This window comes from Melanotaenia boesemani, chromosome 12, assembly GCF_017639745.1.
Source record: "Melanotaenia boesemani isolate fMelBoe1 chromosome 12, fMelBoe1.pri, whole genome shotgun sequence".
Taxonomy (NCBI): Eukaryota; Metazoa; Chordata; class Actinopteri; order Atheriniformes; family Melanotaeniidae; genus Melanotaenia; species Melanotaenia boesemani.
This window is the reverse complement of record NC_055693.1, coordinates 25,290,167-25,309,432: the sequence shown is the minus strand read 5'-3', so window position 1 is coordinate 25,309,432 and position 19,266 is coordinate 25,290,167. Positions and strand designations below refer to the sequence as shown.

At 38.1% G+C, this 19,266-nt stretch overlaps 1 protein-coding gene across 1 annotated transcript in view; it reads left to right on the top strand.

Annotated features, from left to right (window-relative positions):
* Positions 1 to 19,266, top strand: part of lrp1bb (low density lipoprotein receptor-related protein 1Bb) — a 335,780-nt gene that overhangs the window by 142,780 nt on the left and 173,734 nt on the right. Inside the window, exons 6-10 of the mRNA XM_042001119.1 lie at positions 5,776 to 6,033; positions 6,954 to 7,116; positions 12,036 to 12,258; positions 13,903 to 14,095; positions 14,227 to 14,370. Coding sequence (XP_041857053.1) covers positions 5,776 to 6,033; positions 6,954 to 7,116; positions 12,036 to 12,258; positions 13,903 to 14,095; positions 14,227 to 14,370 — 981 coding nt within the window. The remainder of the gene's footprint in view (positions 1 to 5,775; positions 6,034 to 6,953; positions 7,117 to 12,035; positions 12,259 to 13,902; positions 14,096 to 14,226; positions 14,371 to 19,266) is intronic.

Sequence of the window (19,266 nt, the reverse complement as noted above, 5' to 3'; positions counted from 1 at the left end):
CTCCCCAAAAAACATTTTGAATTAAAAAGGTTTATCAGCTGTGGACTGTATTCAGGCATAGAATCATCACCATCAAGATTCTTTTTAAAGGTGTTGTCACTGCTTTCAAATATGGGTTGAAAAAAGCTGGAGGCCCAATACACCTTATTGGGGAAAACAAGACTGTTGTGGCTTTTAATCACTGTGACTGGTGTCCTACCAGGAATAAACTAAACATGATTACCCATAAACTTAACTGAACCCATTGCGCACATGCATTAATATTAATTTAGGAGAGAGTGATAGTGGTAGGAGCATAACTATGGGGTTACCATTAGCTGTAAAAGCTCATGAATATAAATTTGTGATAGAGCTGTGAGGCCAGAAGATGAGGAGCAGCAGCAGTGTATGAAAAAGATTTTAATGTATTGAGAGTAAAACTGAAGCTAAAACTCGCTACTAAACATTTTCTTTCAGTGGTGTAGTCTTGATGTAATATCTTCCCAATTGATTTAAATTGAAGTGGAAAGTAAACTTTTTGATTAATTTGAGGGTTTTAACTAGTTTGAATCCTCACAGGATCTAAGTTAAAGGAAATTTCATGTTGCTAATATTTTCACAAATTATGCTAAATATAAAAGTGACACTAAAAAACATTGACTATCTCACAAAACTTAATATATTTTAGTAATTTAACTTAGACAGGTAAACTAATGTTATTATAGAATCATTATATGCAAAGTGAGATATTTGTGTTATAATTTTGATAATTATGGCTTACAGCTTATGAAAAGCCAAAAATCTAAATCTCAGAAAATTTGAATATTGTAAAAAAAAATTCAGTGTTTTAGCCTCTGAGTGCCACACTGTAATCAGCTAATTAATCCAAAACACCAGTAAAGGACCCATGAGCATTTAAATAGTCTCTCAGTCTATTAAAGTAGAATTCACAATCATGGGGAAGGTTGCTGACCTGACAGTTGTGCAGAAAACCATCAATGACACCCTCCACAAGGATGGAAAGCCTCAAAAGGTAACTGCAAATGAAATGGGATGCTCTCAAAGTGCTGTATCAAAGCACATTAATAAAAAGTTGAGTGGATGTGAAAAATGTGGAAGAAAAAGGTTTACAGCCAGCAGGGATGACCGCAACCTGGAGAGGATCATCCGGAAACGGACATTCATGTGGGGGAGCTTCACAAGGAGTGGACTGAGGCTGGAGTTAGTGCTTCAAGAGCCACCACACACAGATAGATCCTGGACGTGGGCTTCAAATGTCGTATTCCTCTTGTCAAATGTTGTATTCCTTTTGTCAAATGTTGTATTCCTTTTGTCAAGCTACTCCTGAACAAAACACGATGTCAGAAGTGTCTTTCCTGGGCTTAAAAAAAGAAATGAACTGGTCTGTTGAGCAGTGGTCTAAAGTGCTCTTTTCTGATGAGCAAATTTTACATCTCATTTGGAAATTAAGGTTCCAGAGTCTGGAGGTAAAATGGAGAGGGTCTCATTTCAAGACACTTAAAGTTCAGCGTGAATTTTCAACGGTCTGTGATGATTTGGGGAGCCATGACATCTGCCAGTGTTGGTCCACTATGCTTTATTAAGTCCAGAGTCAACGCAGCCGTCTACCAGGAGATTGTTGAGAACTTAATGCTTCCTTTAGCAGAAAAGCTTTTTGGAGATGCTGACTTGGCACCTGCCCACACTGCTAAAAGAATCAAACCTGGTTCAATGGCCAAGGGATGACTGTGCTTGATTGGCCAGCAAACTCTCCTGACCTGAACCCTGTAGAAAATCTATGAAGCATTGCAATATATTAGTTTTCCCTTTTAAGTTGAATTACTGAAATAAATTAAATTTTGCATTATATTCTAATTTTTTTGAGTTTCACCTGTATTTATTGGCAGGTGTTTTGGAGGAGACCAAAAATCAATATCTATTAATTTCTTTTGCAGGGTCCTGTGCAATATCTTAGCTTTTCCTTGGACTGTGCTCTTCTGGGCTGAGATGAGTGCTCTTATGACCATGTGTACTATTGTTGCCTCCACTTTCCAGGCTTTTTCAGCTCTTCCTGGAGTTTTTGTCCAGATTCTCATGTTCCTTTTTCCTGATATTGGCATCATTCAGAATGGCTAAATCAATCCACCAGCTTTCCTTTGCTGCTTAAGCATGACCCTGTGATAGTGTTTCCTTACCTGGCTCATCTGTGCTCAACCTCACATTATCAAATTAGTCTTTTAAAATGAGCAAGTATGTGTGTGTGTGTGTGTGTGTGTGTGTATGTGTATGTATATGCTTGCTTGTACATACTGGTATGTGAGAGGACACGGGGAGGGAGGAGGTGGTGTGTGTGTGTGTGTGTGTGTGTGTGTGTGTGTGTGGTTGGGGTTGGGGGGGCATTGTTTTAACCATGGAAAGCACTTTGTGCTGCATTTATGTATGAAAAGTGCTCTATAAATAAAGACTGATTGATGATTGACTGACCACAATGTCCAGTTGTTTGGCCATCACCATTTTATCGGTCCCGCACCCGTAAGTCCCACAGGACCATAGCTCTTGCATTCTCCACCACCTTGGGTGGTGTTTCCCATTGTGACCCAAGGGTCTTCAGTCCATATTTTGCTCTGATGATTCTGTACACTATGCAGGCTACTTGGTTATGGCATTCCATCTTTTCTTTTTCTGCCAGTATCTTACACTGCTGTTATGTGCTGGACTGTTTCACAGGCCTCTTTGCACAGCCTGCACCTGGGGTCCTGGCAGATCTGGGCCCTCTATTGCTCCTGGTACTCAAGGCTTGCTCCCGTGCTGCCATGATTAGTGCCTCTGTGCTGTCCTTTAGTCCAGCCCTTTGCAGGGTTTTTCCTTCCATGATGATTCCTCAAGCTTCTTTGCAGTGACCACTGCCTGAGACATTCACAAAGTGCCTTATACCTTGGGGCCATCTACCTGATGTCTTTGTGGAGCTTGGATGAGCTTGAAGCCACCATGTTGGATAATGGCTCTGATGCTCACTAGTCCTCTGCCCTAACTAGGCCTAACTGCCTGGATCTTGTTCTTAACATTGAGCTGACTTCTCAGGACTCCCCTTACCTTTTGCAGATATTTGACTATTACAGCTTCCTTTGTGGCCCCTTCATGGTTGCCATTTGCCTGTGATATTCCAAGATACTTGTAGCTCTCCTCAACATCTGCTATTCTTTCTCCTGGCAGCACAATGCCCTATGTATAGTCTTCTTTTCCTCCCTTTGTTCACATTCAGTTGCATTTTGCAAGTCCAAATGACATTCTGATGTCCCTGCTGTAGATCATGGTGGTGTGGATCGATCAATGGATCATCCATCCATCCATCTACATTTTTCCTTTCCTGTCTGTCCCATTATTATTCCTTTTTATGTTTTTTTTTTTTTTTTTTTCACAGCGAGCACAACTGTTGTTTCACATGTGATTGTAAATGGACATACGATATCAAACTAAACCAAAGTACAAATGTTTATTTTGACTGAGAAACATGGATTGTCAGTCTGTAATGTGTGAACTTTGTCTTTTTTTTGTGTGTGGTAATGTTTTCTTTTTTTAGTCAAGAATAGAAATCTAAACACACAGAAAGTTATATTAGGCATCGCCCACCCCATGCTTGTTAGTCCTATCAATTTATCATTGGTGTTGCTGCTGCTGCTGTTGTTGTTTTTTTTATTGCACTTTCTGACAATAAGAAAAATGTAGAACACTGCTGACCTTCTGCAGCGTTTGCGCAGACCTCTATCAAAGTGTCTGGGCAAAACTGAATCTACCCCCTACTGTGGGAGAAAAGTGTGTGGGTCTGAGTCATGCACTAGCAGTTATGTGACCAGACTTTCTGATTTATTGCCCATATTAGGAGAGCAGCCCTTGACTTGAACTTGTGTGGAAGATTGGGATAAATAAGGGCCCTTTTAAGAGGGTGAACCTGATGTCAGAGAATGTGCACGGTCAATTAAACCCATAAAGCAGCTTATTTCAGTTTTACCACCACAATCTATCGTGGAAGGATGGGCCTGGGAAAAAGTCCAATCTGCTAGCTGTGTTGATCTTTTGTTTCACAGTTTTTTTGGTTAGTTCAGATGAATCCATTCAGGAAAACTTGAGCTTGAACTAGTATGGCGTTTTCCATTGTTTTAGGTAAATTGTAGACTAATTGTAATGGTAAAGGGTTTTCTCTAATTACATCAATTTCAATGGAAAATTATGTTTTTATGTAGTTCACAGATAATTTAGAAATAACTTAATAAAAAATAGATAAATAAAAAGAAAAAGACTCAAATGCAAACTGATATGCCCTTCATAGGACAAACATTCCTGTTCAGGAAACCCATAATCTCCAGTTCAGTGTACATAAATTAATTCAAGTTAGTACTTTACAAGGATTGATAAGTATTAATAAGTCATACACTGTGCACACTGTTTTCTACCATGCAACCATCTCACTCAACATTCACTCAACATTCTTCTTTTTATTGAGGAGCATAATTTACCCAACTGGGTTATTTAAAATCACATTTTTATTTATTTATTTTTATCCTATTTTATTTTATTTTGTTTTTTAGAATGGACTCTAGCTATTATTACACAAAACAGTCATTTGTTACACAAAAATGACATACTGGTTTTGAAATTATGGATATCCAAAAGTAATTCTTGGAGAGCAAATCATGAATGTTACTAGAGGATAAATCAGTGCGTGATTTGCTTTTCTTAACTAGAAGAATGAATGGATGGCTGCACAAGCTGAGCAAGAATTGCTCATATAGCCTGAAAGCAAATTACTACAATTATATACTCTGTGACTAAGTTACTGCACACATGCAAAAGTGCACTTACCCTTTGAGTAAGGGGTAAAAACAAACATTAAAAATAACACTGTAAAAGTGTTTTTAATAATACCAAGGCAGCTAATTATTGTAGTAAAAAGAAAATACTGCATAAACCTACAAATATGTTGCACAGTGTAAATAAGAATGCAATAACTGTTATGAACAGTTCATAAAAGATTTGGAACGTTAACTTTACTAAACATCAAATAACCCCTTGATAATTTCAGCAAATATATGTGTTACTGCAAAAAAGGGTTCATTGCAGCACGCTGTCACTTGTCAGCTAGAGACCTTTAACTACCAAACTGTTACCTGGGCACTAACACATGACAGCCCACTGCTCTCTAAGAAACCTAGAGATGGGTACGATAGAAAGACTAATTTCCCAATTTGGATTAATAAAGTAAAAATAAAAAAGTAAAACAAAAACACTTGTATAATTATTAACATATAATATTTTCACTTGCATGCACCATACATGCATGCTGCTAGATTAAAAAAGAGAAAAGGTTGGAGGGACAGTGGAGGATTAAAACTTATTATTTTCCAACTACTTTTTATTTTAGGCATCCAAACTACTAGATTCTGTTTTAGATAATATCTCCATTTTTTGTCTTCTCTGACAAATGTAAACCTCATGTGAGAAAGAAAACTCCTGCACTCTGCATGAGATTTCTTGGTTACCTCGGTGACAAGCCCTGTGACAGTCATCACTGCAAACATTTTCTTACAGTCTGATGTTCTGTTCTCACATTGTGAGACTTATATTGAAAAGTTAATTTTTTATAAGTCTCTTAAGGCCCTCACATTAAATAAAGACCAAGTATCTATATGTGATGATTTGAATGGGAGACGATGACGTTTGGAGTGAAAATTGTGCTACTGACATAAAAAAATAATATGTCTTCTATGATTTTTTTTTTTTTTTTTTTTCTCATTGTAGATCCAAGTGACACCCATCCGATACTTCTCATTGGTGGCCCAGATCGGATTGTCATCACCCACCTAAATGGGACAGGCCTTCAGCCCCTGAGGTCTCCAAGTGTAAATGGAACACTGGCATTAGATTTCCAGCACAGCCAGGAAAGTGTATGCTGGGCCCTTTCCACAGAGTCCTCTGGGCAACTCCGCTGCGCTGTAACACGAAATCTGCGTGGATTCACACGGGAGCAAGAAATAAGAACACAACAAAGTTTGCAACGTATGTTTATTTCAGTTTGCAAATCCCTTCTGTTGCATTGTCCTACCTTGTCCTCGCTCTTCTGATGGATTTGACCGTCTGGTCTCAAATGGCGAGCACTCCCACTTACATAAAAAAAAAAATAGGACAACATAGCATCTTCATTTCTCAGCAGAGCTACACATCACCCAGCGCTCTCTCTCACACAGACACACACACACACAATGGCTCACTGTTATTTTGCTCTCACTCTTACCTGCAAGCTGTCTCTATCTCCTCATTATCTGCACAGTTTAGGCCAGGTTGGCCTCAGCAGTTTTGGCACTCACCTTTATCCTACAGCTGTCACTCATGCCTGCAGGCAGCATGAGATCTGCTACCTCAAAATGCTCCTTAATCCTTATCTAGTACTGGCTATCACAAACATCAAGCATATTTACATTAAATTTGCATGACTCTCAATCAATATTAGTCCCTTTTAGTCAGACAAAGTCTGAAGCTTTTGTCACAAAACATCTGCATCAGAGTTGTCAGCTTAGACAAATGAATGATGAAATCCTGACAGGGAGTCAGGCTTCTCAGTGGCCAATAGAAAATTTAAAGGAGTACCGCACTAATTTCATACATCAAACTTGGTTCACTTTTCCTTCCAACTTTTTTTACCTGGTGAAAGATGCAATGATTGTGTCTCTCAAGGGAGTGTTTGGAATTTCTGAAAAATAAGTCGAATGAGGCTATTAAGTTTTAGAGAACTGTCAGGCAGATACAGATGAATTGCATTTGAAGTATTTTTGGAGTTTCATTCAAGAATGAAAGTGTATGTAGAACTCCTTCTGTCTTTGTTCTATCATGAATTTAATTCCTTTTGGTTTTTATTGATGTATTATAGAAACTTTATAATTAAATTAAACTTTAATTGTTTTCCTTGATTTTATTTGCAGACGTGGAGCAGATGGCCATTGACTGGCTAACAGGAAACTTCTATTTTGTTGATCGTGTCACCGATAAGATCTTTGTCTGCAACCGTGGTGGAGACACATGTGTTACTATCCTTCAGCTGGACCTACACAATCCTAAAGGAATAGCTCTGGATCCTCTCATGGGGTAAGTACACTGTAGATACCACACAGCTCCATGTGGACATCTTTTTTATTACCATAATTTCTTTAATGTTTTTGCAAAGAAAGAAGGAAAAAAAAATCACTGAAACCAAAATGAATTCTTTCGTTATTGATAAGAAAGAGGAATCAAATAATTCCTTGTTCTTCCACTCAACCCTCTTTCCTGTTACGTCTGTAATTTGGTGGTTAGTGGGTGATGCTTCAGAGATCCTGTACCTTCTGAACCAGTGTATATTCACCAATTTAACTCCACACCCCGCAGAAGAAAGTGTCCCTGCAGGACTTTCCATTACAGAACTTTTGTCTTTTCAGATTGCAAAAAGAGCTGAGCAACCATGGGGGAAAAGAGGTTTTACTCTTAGTGACAACCAGCATTAATAGCATGTGGCTGACAGCCTCTCAGATCACAGTTTATTTAGTTGGATTCCTAGCAGCTTCCTATGTCAGAGTGCAGAAAAACAGAAAATCGTTTAAATAAACTCTATGCATCAGCTGTAGCAAAATATGAACCTATTATCAGTTTTTTTTTTTTTTAAAGGAAGGAAGTAATAGCAGACCTATTATATTGCTAGAGCACAATGATTAGAAGTGAAAATCAAAGCTGATTTTAATAACCTTCTTATTAGGAGGAAGATTTGGGGGTTTGTTACACGGCTAATAACATTGGCACACCTGTTCTAAAAAGATATAATTTGTTCTAGTTCTTGTAGTAAATTAATGTTTGTATCCAGACCTTAGTTACAACTGAGATATTTTCCTGCTCTGAGCCTTGTTACTCATGACCATCATCCCTAGAGCCAAAACAATACTATATAAAAATGACGTTTTAACACGCAGCAAATTTAATCTGAGGCTTAAAGCAGAACCCCATCCCTTCTTTCTGTGTGCCAACAACTGGGGCTACCATGAAGTACATGTGCCTGATCAAAAATAATTTGCTGTTAGGGTGTTTTAATGGCAGGGCCAGGTTTGCCTTGGTTAGCTGCATCTCTCTGTTCTCATTAAAAACAGGTCAGCCACTGGAATCTACTTCGGCTGATGGTAAAAATTACTTTGAATCTAAGTCAACATGGTTTATAAGTGATCAGGCTGTAATCACACCTGATCGCACCATAGATGGAGCTTCTGCTGGGAGATGGATTTGCAGGCTACTGGCTAGATTGACTATAAGCCACAGACGTTTTCTGAGCACTCCTCCTGACTCTAATTGGTGAGAAATAGGTACAGCTGTTTCTGCAGAAGTGGGCCTGAGAGAGGTCTGTCAGCCTGAAGCAATGGAGTGAAAACAAAAGAAATGAGGGAGGTGTTAGATAGCAGCACAGCACGAGGAACAGCGTTTATAGAATATGCCCTGGTTTGGCACTCCATTTTTTATTCTCGTTTGACTCTTTTGATGTCTCCCTGCCTCTCTTATTATTGGATACGGCATTTTAACTTTTCTATATAGGGAAAGCGGTTTGATGGACAACCTTTCCTTTTCTTTAAAGAGAGGAGAGTTTGATTGATGGTTTGCTATGTGTATCAGCAAAAAAAAATAAATAAATAAAAATTTGCAGTAGAACAGAAGTGTCCTATGAGTCTATGCTGCTACGACAGGAAAAGGTGCAGGTGAGGGAACTTTGATCATGAAGCATAATATGTTCGTTTCTTTGAAAAAAGTAAGATTTTACTTTTGCTTTGCACCTCTGAGTGATTCCTGCTGAGTGATTAATACATTTAGATAAAAACATAATTACTGCCAAGATAAGGATTCATGCCAGTAGTTTTTTTTTTTTTTTTTTTTTGTTAAAGTTTATTTTCACAGATGGGAAAGAAAAAGACTGGCAGACATCTGATCATAAGACTGAGCTAGTTCAAAGTTGGACATGATGATGACAGATGGAAAAATAAGTGGAAAACAGAAACTTATCATGCTGATATATATTTTGTACTCATTATTGAGGATGAGTATGAGTCGATATTCCACAATCGACTGCAAAGTTACTAACACAGGAATGGTTTATCACATTAAAATGTACGTTTATCTTGCTGAAGTGAATGTCTAAAAAACATTGCATTATAATATCCATTTTAATAGCTGTCAAGGCATTTAATTCAAGACCACTTAAGGTCTCTTTCTAATGCCGCTACAGGAAGTCAGGGCTCTGCAGTCACTGAGGTTCTTATCTTAGCATCACTGCTACAAAACCCACTGACAAATCTTACAGACAACGATCCTAAAACCCTTCAAACTGCTGCTGGGCTTGATGAAAGCAAACTGCTCTTGGATTGTATTGGAAAACATTTTACAGTTAAGATGATGATCAAATTTTAATTGAAGAGGAAGGAATTTTCTCAGTCTTTGACTTTTTGTCAAAGAGCATCTGTAGTTATTTACTTTTGGAGTGAATTTCATTACTAAACTGTGCAAAGCCATTCAGAAAAGTCCTGCTATACTGCATAGAATTCCTTATAATTAGCACAATCCAGCCTCGTATAGTAAACACAGTTAGCTCATATTGTCAGTTGTAACACAGTTCATGCAGTGCTTTAATTCACTGTGATGCAAGTGTCTTTATTATTTCTTACTGCTGCCATACAGTTTATTTTATCATGGGGGCTCATTTCTAGAATCCACTGTGGACTTTGTTGAAACTGTGGAATACAGAAGAACAGCATCAGCACCATCTTAATCCCAGCAAGCGATCATTGATATGCCACGTGGAGGTGCACCTGTTTGGGGAGCTAAGCTCCTTGCTGACGCAGACACTTTCTCTGCACAGCCGGGTCTAGAGTTCAAAGGGCAGCTCATCTCTCCCCTGACTTGACTTGTGCAGATTAAGTCGGCTTCCTATCGTTCTCTCGCTGTAGCTTGTTATCCTCCAAACTATTGGAGTTCTGTGCTCACAGAAACCCAGCAAGACGTTGTGGCAAGTCTTCCATGTTAATGAATAAATGTGCAGACCTGAGCAGTTTTAAATACTACAAGTGACAGTGTATGCGAACTTTACTTTAGTGAAGAAGATGTTTCAGTTATTATCTGAAATTATTCGGCATTTATAGTAGGGAAGGAATTTCACTGTGTATTGCATCCATTTTCATGTCTTTTAGTTGCTTCTGCAGCTTTTGCAAATTGATTTCCCAACAGTTCTTGTGATTTTGAGGTACTAAGTGCCTTGGCTCCTCTGTGCATCACACATTGTCAGTCACTGTGTCTTCAACAACTTCAAGGTTCCATGCAACATGCCTTAAACGTTCTAAAATTACCTCAGAGACTGGAAAATGCTGCCTTTATTACACTTGCCTCGAGGCTGTGGAACATCTATCGGAAAGACAGTCTGACTGGACAAATCTAGACTAGAAAATCACTTAATATGTCAGTTTTTGTGCTTTGGTTCATCTTTAGGCACATTTCTTTATATTTCTTATTTTGTGTTATATTGTCAGTTGCATCGTCATGTTACTTTAAGCATGAGGTGTAAAACATTCATACATGTGCTAAAGTCTTGAGCTGCTTCTGATTGTGACAATGTGAGGTCAAAAAAGTCTGTACAAAACTAAAAAAGCTTGAAAGTAAATATTAGCTATGATAATTTTTATTCTTTAACACAGTTTGATCCCAGATCTTGTCAATAGTCTTAAAGAATATGTCTCTTGGCTTCCTGAAGGCCCTTCCAAAGCTCTTTGAATGTTGGCTGCTTTTTTTTCCATTCTCTGTCAGGATGATCCCACGCTCAATAATGTTGATGTTTGAGCTCTGGGGATGATTTGTCAGTCCATAAGACCTGTTGCCACTTATTTTCACACTTTGTCCCTCCATAGAGATTTTTTCTGAGGAGGCTTCAACAAACAGATTACTCAGTTATGTTCACATGCATCTGTCAGGTCCTGTGTCCACTCTTTGCTCATTTCTAAAAAAATTACATCATCCAAATACTGTTTGTTTGCTGATTATTATTACTATTATTATTATTATTATTTTATTTTTTTTTTTTTGTCCTGCCATTGTCCAGTTTTGTAAGGACAACGTCTAAGCTAAGATTTGCCATATTTTCTTCTAGTAACTCTTTGGGAATTATTTTGTTGATGTGAAAATGCTGTTCCACACTTCCACACTCCTCAAATCTTTGGCATTTATTATAAAAGCAACTAAGAAAATTGGAACAATTTAGGTGACTTGCACCAGGCTGCCAGTAACAAAAAATACACAATAAAAAAAAAGAAAAAAAAGTCTTTAAAATGAGTTATTTTCTAAGTTGTCCTTACCCTCCTTGAGTTTGGTATCTTTTTTTATGCTTGGATGATTCATGATTCCATGTTTTTTGGCTTAAACAGCACCATTTTTTTTCTGAAAAGCAACATGTACGAGGACTGAATTGGAAATGAGAGAAAAATCGGCCAATGTCAGAAGAAAAACCTGCAGAAAGCCTTTAACTATTGCTCAAGACCTCTGATATAGTACACAGCTCTACAAGCACACATACTATGGCTTACCATTTTTTCACAGTCCTCACACACTGTGATTGGCTGGTATCTATACAGTCTCTGCACAAACATCTCAGCTCAAAAATGTTTCAAACTGAAAATATGAGGGGAAAAAAAGAATTATTTCTTTCTTTTTCACATATTTCTACTAGTCTCAAAGGTATGACTGAGTAGGACCACCGGTACCAGCGTATGCATAGCTTTTTAGGTACATTTTGCATAGTGTGCATTGTAAATTAGCTCAGATAGATCAAATTTAGCATTTAATGACATATAACTTGAAAAAAATATAGCAGCAGGATTTTTAAGTCCAATAAATATTTGTTTCATATATATATATATATATGTATATATATGTGAGTGTGTGTGTATATATATATATATATATATATATATATGTATGGCATTTACTCATGTAAACACTGGCTGCCTCCACAGGATGCTGTTCTTCACTGACTACGGGAATGTGGCCAAGGTCGAGCGCTGTAACATGGACGGCACCAACCGGACCCGGCTGGTAGATTATGTAATCGAGCAGCCAACTGCTGTGGCTCTGGATGTGGTCAAGAAGCTGGTGTATTGGGTGGATGCCTACCTGGAATACATTGATGTGGTGGATTACAACGGCAGGAACAGGCACAACATCATCCATGGGAGCCAAGTAAGTATCACATTTACCTGGAAGATCCGACTCCACACTGTGAGAAATAGTTATTATCTAATATCAATGACTTCCCTGATGAGCAGTCATCCTCTTCATTTGAGAAACTCAAATTATGACATGAGGCTGGGGGACAGTGATTCTTGGTTAATTCTCTAATTGAGAAAATTAGGCCACCATGCTGCAAGACAGGTGGTACATAATTCAATGCCTGGTGTTAAAATTCACTCTTCGTTTTTATTGAAAAGGTCTTTCAAAACCTTGATGGCTTATTAACATGAAGCTGAGACACATGTGGAGCTGTCTTCGAAATGAGCATATCAATAGTCTCTCTCCTGTACTACACTTTCTTTAAAGCCTTTCATTCCAAATTATGGTTATTCATTAAAAGGCCCTTTCAACCAGCATGAATTAGATACTCACCCTTTATGAGGAAAAACATACATATCAAGCACCTTATTGTGTATGCAGGTGTTCCCTACATGATATTGCCTTGCTTCATTAGCTTGTGCCCTCATTAGAGAGAAGATTTTAACATTATTCCATCTGCATTATAGATATCATTGAAAAGCTTTCTGTGTTTCACACAGTGTGGTCCTTTATGGAACCAGGGAAATATATAACCTTTATAGTCAGAATAATTGGTGATTAGAAGCAGCTGTTTTTTGCTCAGTCTTACTGACTGCATCAGATTTACCCAAATGCAGATCATTTCTAGTACATATTTTATTTAAATTTCCATACATAGTTTTCATACATAAAAAAAACATTTTTTTTATTTACCAAAGTTAATATGCACCATTTACTTAGACTATTTTGGCAAGGACAAAACTTTAATTCTGAGAGGCAGTGAGGCTTTGGATTGATCATATGTAATATCTTTATTATTGCTGTTCTAACTAAACTATTCTTACTTAAGTCATTTTACAGAAAACATCTTTCAGCCATGTTGACACAAAGCAAAAATTCCATTAGGCAAACACAGTTAGCTTCTTAATCATCAGTATCACCCATCTGACGTTTGAATGTTTTTCCTTCTTTATTAGTTTGATCTGGTTAGATTAATTCTATTACACATTTGTTGCAGAAAATATCAGATACGGCCTAATAAATGTGCACTGACTAAAGTATATACATTTCTTTTGAGTTGTTTGTTTTAAAGTGGTTTTGAAGCCAAATTCCATAGAGACAGAGGACAGAGAGAGATGGTTGAGTGGTTTTGTTTATTTATTTATTTATTTAGTTATTGTGATGCATGTTTCCTGGTGCCCCTGATATTAAGGTGTGGGCCACTGAGCTTAGGTGTACTTCCTGTGAACATAGCTCATCCAGCCATGTCGCTTTGTGTGGGTGTCAGCCTGCTAAATGTAGCATGGAGGCTGTTGTGTCTGGGCCAGTGGCCTCCCAGTGGATTCAGGCTTTTGACCCTGTATGGGCTACCAGATGTACCACAGAGCCACACCACCATCTCTCACCCACCCCCCTCTAATGCTTTATGCATGTTGAAAAATAAAAGTGCTCATTGATTCAGTTTTGTTATTGTCTTCCTGCTCCACTTGTGGTTTGACTTGTGTTTGGTTTTGAGTAAGGTGTAAAAGAAAGGCACCATGGATTTTTTCTTTTGTTTTTTGTTTTGTTTTTCAGGTGTCGTACATATATGCATTAGCTGTGTTTGAGGACTACCTCTATGCTATCCACTCTGACCTTTCCAAAGGGAGTTCCACTGTAAAACTGCTGCAGGTGCACAGGTTCAACATCACAGCAGACAGCAGGACACTTGCCAGCCTGGGGAATGCTAGAGCTCTGCGTGTTTACCACAAACTCACTCAGCCAAAAGGTAAAGGACATTTTCCATGAAGCAAACATGTGCAAGTATGTGTAATTAACTATGACAATTCACTCTTTAGTCACTAACTGACCAAAAAAAAAAATCACTGAAATTATAATTCCTTTTTATTTTGTCCACAGTCAGGAGTCATGCATGTGAACTGGATTCATATAGAAAACCAGGAGGGTGTTCCCACATTTGTCTTCTAAGCGGAAGTTACAAGTCAAGAACCTGCCGCTGTCGTACTGGCTACAGCCTGGGCTTTGATGGAAAATCCTGTAAAAGTTAGTACATTTTGTTTTAATTATGGCAGATGCAAAATTATAAATTTTGGTATTTCATGTCCTAAAAGTCTTTCTCAATAGCTGTAGCTCCTAATGTTTTGAAATACATTTTTGACTCAAATTTCATCTTTTTGCTATCGTCTAGCCTCAGGTTGGCCCCAATTTAGGAGAGGATAATATTGTAGACAGAGATTAAAATTAGACAGAGCAGTGTGAATCGTCAAGCAAATTGAAAGCCTGCACCTTAACCTCTTCTTCCCAGGAGTGGATCTTTTTGTGGCAAGGTACTGATTTATGTGGCAGCAAATTTGTTTCACAGGCAGACCTGAAAATTGTAAGAATTGTTTTAACATCAGCAATTTACAGTTTATTGTTTTGTTTAGGCAGCAATAAAAACTGTCACTTCTCACCCTGTCCTTGAAAAGGATGAGGACACTTAATGCATTACAGAATCCTTAATATCTTCTGTCTATAGATCTTAAAGTTGTTCATTTTAATATTTTACAGTTGTGGAGCTGATTTTGAAGAAGTTTTCAAGTAGAAATTTAAAAAAAAAATGCCTGAGCTTAAGTCACTCATTGCTTATTTGAACTAGGATGGTGAGGTATCCATGGTACTGCACTGGTTCTATACTGGTGCTAAACAAACACTTAGAAGCATGTCTGTCTGTTGTATCTTTGGTATCAAAAACATGTGGAGCTGCCTGACATGTAGACACTTTTTTCCTGTGTTTGTGCCATTGGTGGTCTTTCAACCAGCAGTTTCTTGGTCCAGAATCGGAGGCAAAGTCTTTAGCTTTAGCCTCTTTTTTGTGTAACATATTCCCAGTCTGGGGATAAAACACAGACAACTTCTCTGTTTTTCCAAAAAACATATACTGGCGAATAAGCTTTCAATTAACATTTTTTTAATGGACCCTTGGTATTTTTTTTTTTTTTTTTTTTTTTTTTTCATGTTTTCTAGGTGACCTACAATGTTCAAACGATGCATTATTGCCTGAAAGGACACCCCCTTCATTTAACCCCTTAAGCCCAACGGACCCACCTGTGGGTCCAACAGGTGTAAACACAAGTTCTTGTGTGTAAAAGTTACTTTAGTGATGTAAGGATATTTTATTTATAATGTGTCTCAAAGAATAATACCTAATGCCACTAAATCAACTCTCCAAGTGCATTTAGTCAGCAAAGTATTTGTTTAATAACAACTTTAAAATACGTATGCAACAAACAGCAGTGCCACCATAACCAGTAACACCCGAAACAAAATGCAACACAACGCGTGATCCGTTCACTCCACCCCAACATATTGGGTATCAAATGAAACTAGAAAAGCTGCACTTTCATATGATACCAAGCATAAAAAGATATTCGCCAAGCACCTCACGTCAGTCTCCAAACAAACGCAAAGCTAACCTTCACATATCACAGCAAGCCTTATCAGATAGCATGTTTATCACCAAATACAGCACCAAATCCCAAAGCTATTCTCAGAAACAGTGATATTTTTTTATTTCCTTACCTTTTTGTGGTCATTTTCAGTCTATCCACACTGTTCTTCGACCAAAACTCACAGCGTAGTAATCCATAATTGCGAAACTGCGTCATGCGGTAACATGTCATATGCTCCCATTCATAGCTATTTTGTTGTCTTGTTGTGGGTCTTGGCAGTGTAAATAAAGTTCGGTCAAATTCTACATCTTACAAGCTTTCCAATGATATCTTTCACTTGAACAAGGCTTTATCTGTCAGGTATAAATGCTTGCGCATAAACAAAGGAGCATCATTGCCATTTTGCTGCAGTTACGCACCGTACCGAAAAGATCGAATATCGAACAGCGTTCATTTCTTTGCTTCATTTTGACTTTTTATTCATTTAGAACGAAGGATAAAAGCCATAAACATGTCCAAGAAATTACAAAAAACCAAATACACTGTGTTACAAGCTCTGGAGGAAATACAGACACAGCACAATTTGGCACAGTTTGGGTATCCAAGTGGCCAAATGGAGAGTCCGCCTGGTACTATCCACACTAAAACCTGCATAAAAGCTATGAGCTTTGTTCTATTCTTATTAAACTTTGTACAGTTGTAGTCAAGGAGTTGCTGAATGCATGCAGTGGTATCTTTATGCACAGAATGATTTCTATCATGATGTTTTCATCTGTGTAAAAAAAAAAAAAAAAAAAAATAGGCGAGGATAATTTATGGCATATTAACATTCAGAATGTTTCTGGATTTATATTCCATAGCGTCTTACCTATCCATTGAGACCAAGGTTATGTATATTGACCTGAAAATTACAGAGTTATTGTTGATTTAATTTGGGTAGGTCTGTTCAGGCGAACTACACCTCCAAAAACCCTAGGATTCAAGAGGTTAATGCCTTTCTTTCCAAGTTTTTGCTTTTTTGAGGGCTGCATGTGAGCCCTTCTCCTTGAGGTCGGCATTATTTGTACAGAAACCCTTCCCTAAGATGATTATAAATATATGTACAACCATAAATCAACCTTATTACCTCTTAGACGTTCTCTGTGCTTCACCAAAACTGAAAAGATACCCAAAACAAAACAAAGGTTTTCAGTGCCATGTCCTTTACTGCTTTGTATTCATTACTGCAGGAAGTTTGTCCATGAACCTTTTTCAGTAACATATTGATTGTGACATCAATTAATGACTACCCCAACACAATTGGCATTCACATCAACCTTGTGACACACACTCCTGTGTCCATGAAATGTTGATTAGATGTATGTGTCGATTAGAGGACATGGGTGTTTTTTTAGAGCCTTATTACATATGATATTACAGCTTTTTGAGGGATGTAACATCTCTGTGCCACTTAATTAAAAACTAGTACAATTCCTGCACATTGTTGCACCCAACTCATCACATACTGGGATTTATGCAGAAGGCATTGGCTTCAGAATTTGATTAACTTCTCTGTTGTGTACTGTCAGTTATCCATCTGCAGCAGTACCTAAAGCGCTGGCTGCACCAGCAAGAACCACCTTCCAGAAACTTAATTCATTTTATTTCCTTTTCTTTACTCCCTTTGCTGCAACATTGCTACATAATAAAAATACCTTTTTCTTAAGGTTAGTCATTGAAAGACATAACAAAATACATTTTAGAGGGCAATGCTACGTCGCTTTCTATGTTGCTCAGGCAAGTCTTTTACCATCATAGTGGAAGTTTAGGAAAAGCACACTGTTAAAACAGGCTACACTGTGGTATGTTGGTTAGTACCGCAGCCTCACATGCAAGATGGTCGCTGGCTGAGCCTTGGGGGGACGTTCAAATCAGGGTGGCCTTTTGTGTGGATTTTGCATGTTCTCCCTGTGTATGCATGTGTTCTCTCCGGGTTCTCCGGCTTCCTCCCACTATCCAAAGGCATCATGTTAGGTTAATTGATCACTCTAAATTCTCCCTAGGAGTGAGTGTGTGTGTGTGTGTGAGAGTGGTTGTTCGTCCCTATATGTGTTGGCCCTCCGATGTACAGGGCACCAGTCCAGGGTGTACCCTGCCTCTCACCTGTTATAATGCTGGGATAGGCTTCAGCTTACCTGCAACCCGTAATGGATAAAGCAGTACAGAGAATGAATGACATCGTTTAAACAGATTTTATATATATATATATGAGTGGATGAAAGAGGAATTGAACTGATATGAAACCTGTGATGACTGCATAGAGTGAAGGACTAAACTGCAGGACACAGTCAAGTAAAATCTAAATGTCAACAGTTTATTCAATGAGGCCACAGAAATGCATGAAAAGTCTGTCAAAATCGCGGCCTAATAAAAGAGTAAAGCTGAAAGCATGACACGAAGTGTTGAGTAAAACTAGTGCAACATAACTGAAACTGTACTAAGAAACTAACAACAGATTGCAACCAGGTAGTATTTGAATGAAATGAAATGAAAAATACTTTATTAATCCCTTTGCAGGGAAATTCATGTTTTCAGTACAACCCATCCAAGACTAGACAAAACAACATATGATGACACAAACAGAACAGGCATACACTGACGGAGCAGCCATTTCTACAGCGCTCCTTGTCTTAGATATAGGTGAAAGGAACATTAGGGAGTAAGATGTAGCTGAGAGGATAAAAAATAGGCATCTCCACACTGGGCCTAAGGGCCCATTATTGAGATACAAAAAAACACTCCTCAGTACATACAAAAACATAACTCAGACAATCACAACATGAGAAACACGTGGCGGGGGGGGGGGGGACGGGGGGGACTCCCATCGCAGCAAGTGCAGACGCAGCTGCATTCTCAGAGCGCGTCCAATGAACCCACTGCCCGGGAGTGGAAGGAGGTGGAAGGACAGCAAGGCAGTGAATAACGGGGAGGTGTATCTGTAGTCGTGTACTTGAGTGTGGTGCGTGTGTGTGCGTAGAAGTGAGCATATGAACTTTGCCCCAGTTCTCCCTCACAGTCTCTGCCACCTGATGATAGTGGGGCATCTTTGAGGGCTGATCCAGGTTGAGTGAGTGATTTGCAGGAACAGAACAGCAGGGTAATCAAGTAAATGCAAAACAGGCATGATGTAAATGCAAGAAGCCAAAGTAACACAAAAATGAGCATAAAGTAATTTAAAGATAAAACAGAAAGTGAATGAAAATCTGATTAAAATGAGAGAAATCAAGTTAATAATATTTTTTAAAAAGGCTAAATAACATGAAATCTTTGTTTTTTAATTATTTATTGATAACTACCTCTTATTTCAGTAAACTTAAAAACATTGCAATTATTGTGCTGCTCCATGCCTTACCTGTATTGTAGGATTTATCCATTTAAAGTCAGTGAATGACTCTTTCATTTTAACGTATGACTTTATCAATATTTATTCCCTGCCTTGCCCTGTCTTTCATGAATGGACGAGTAAGAA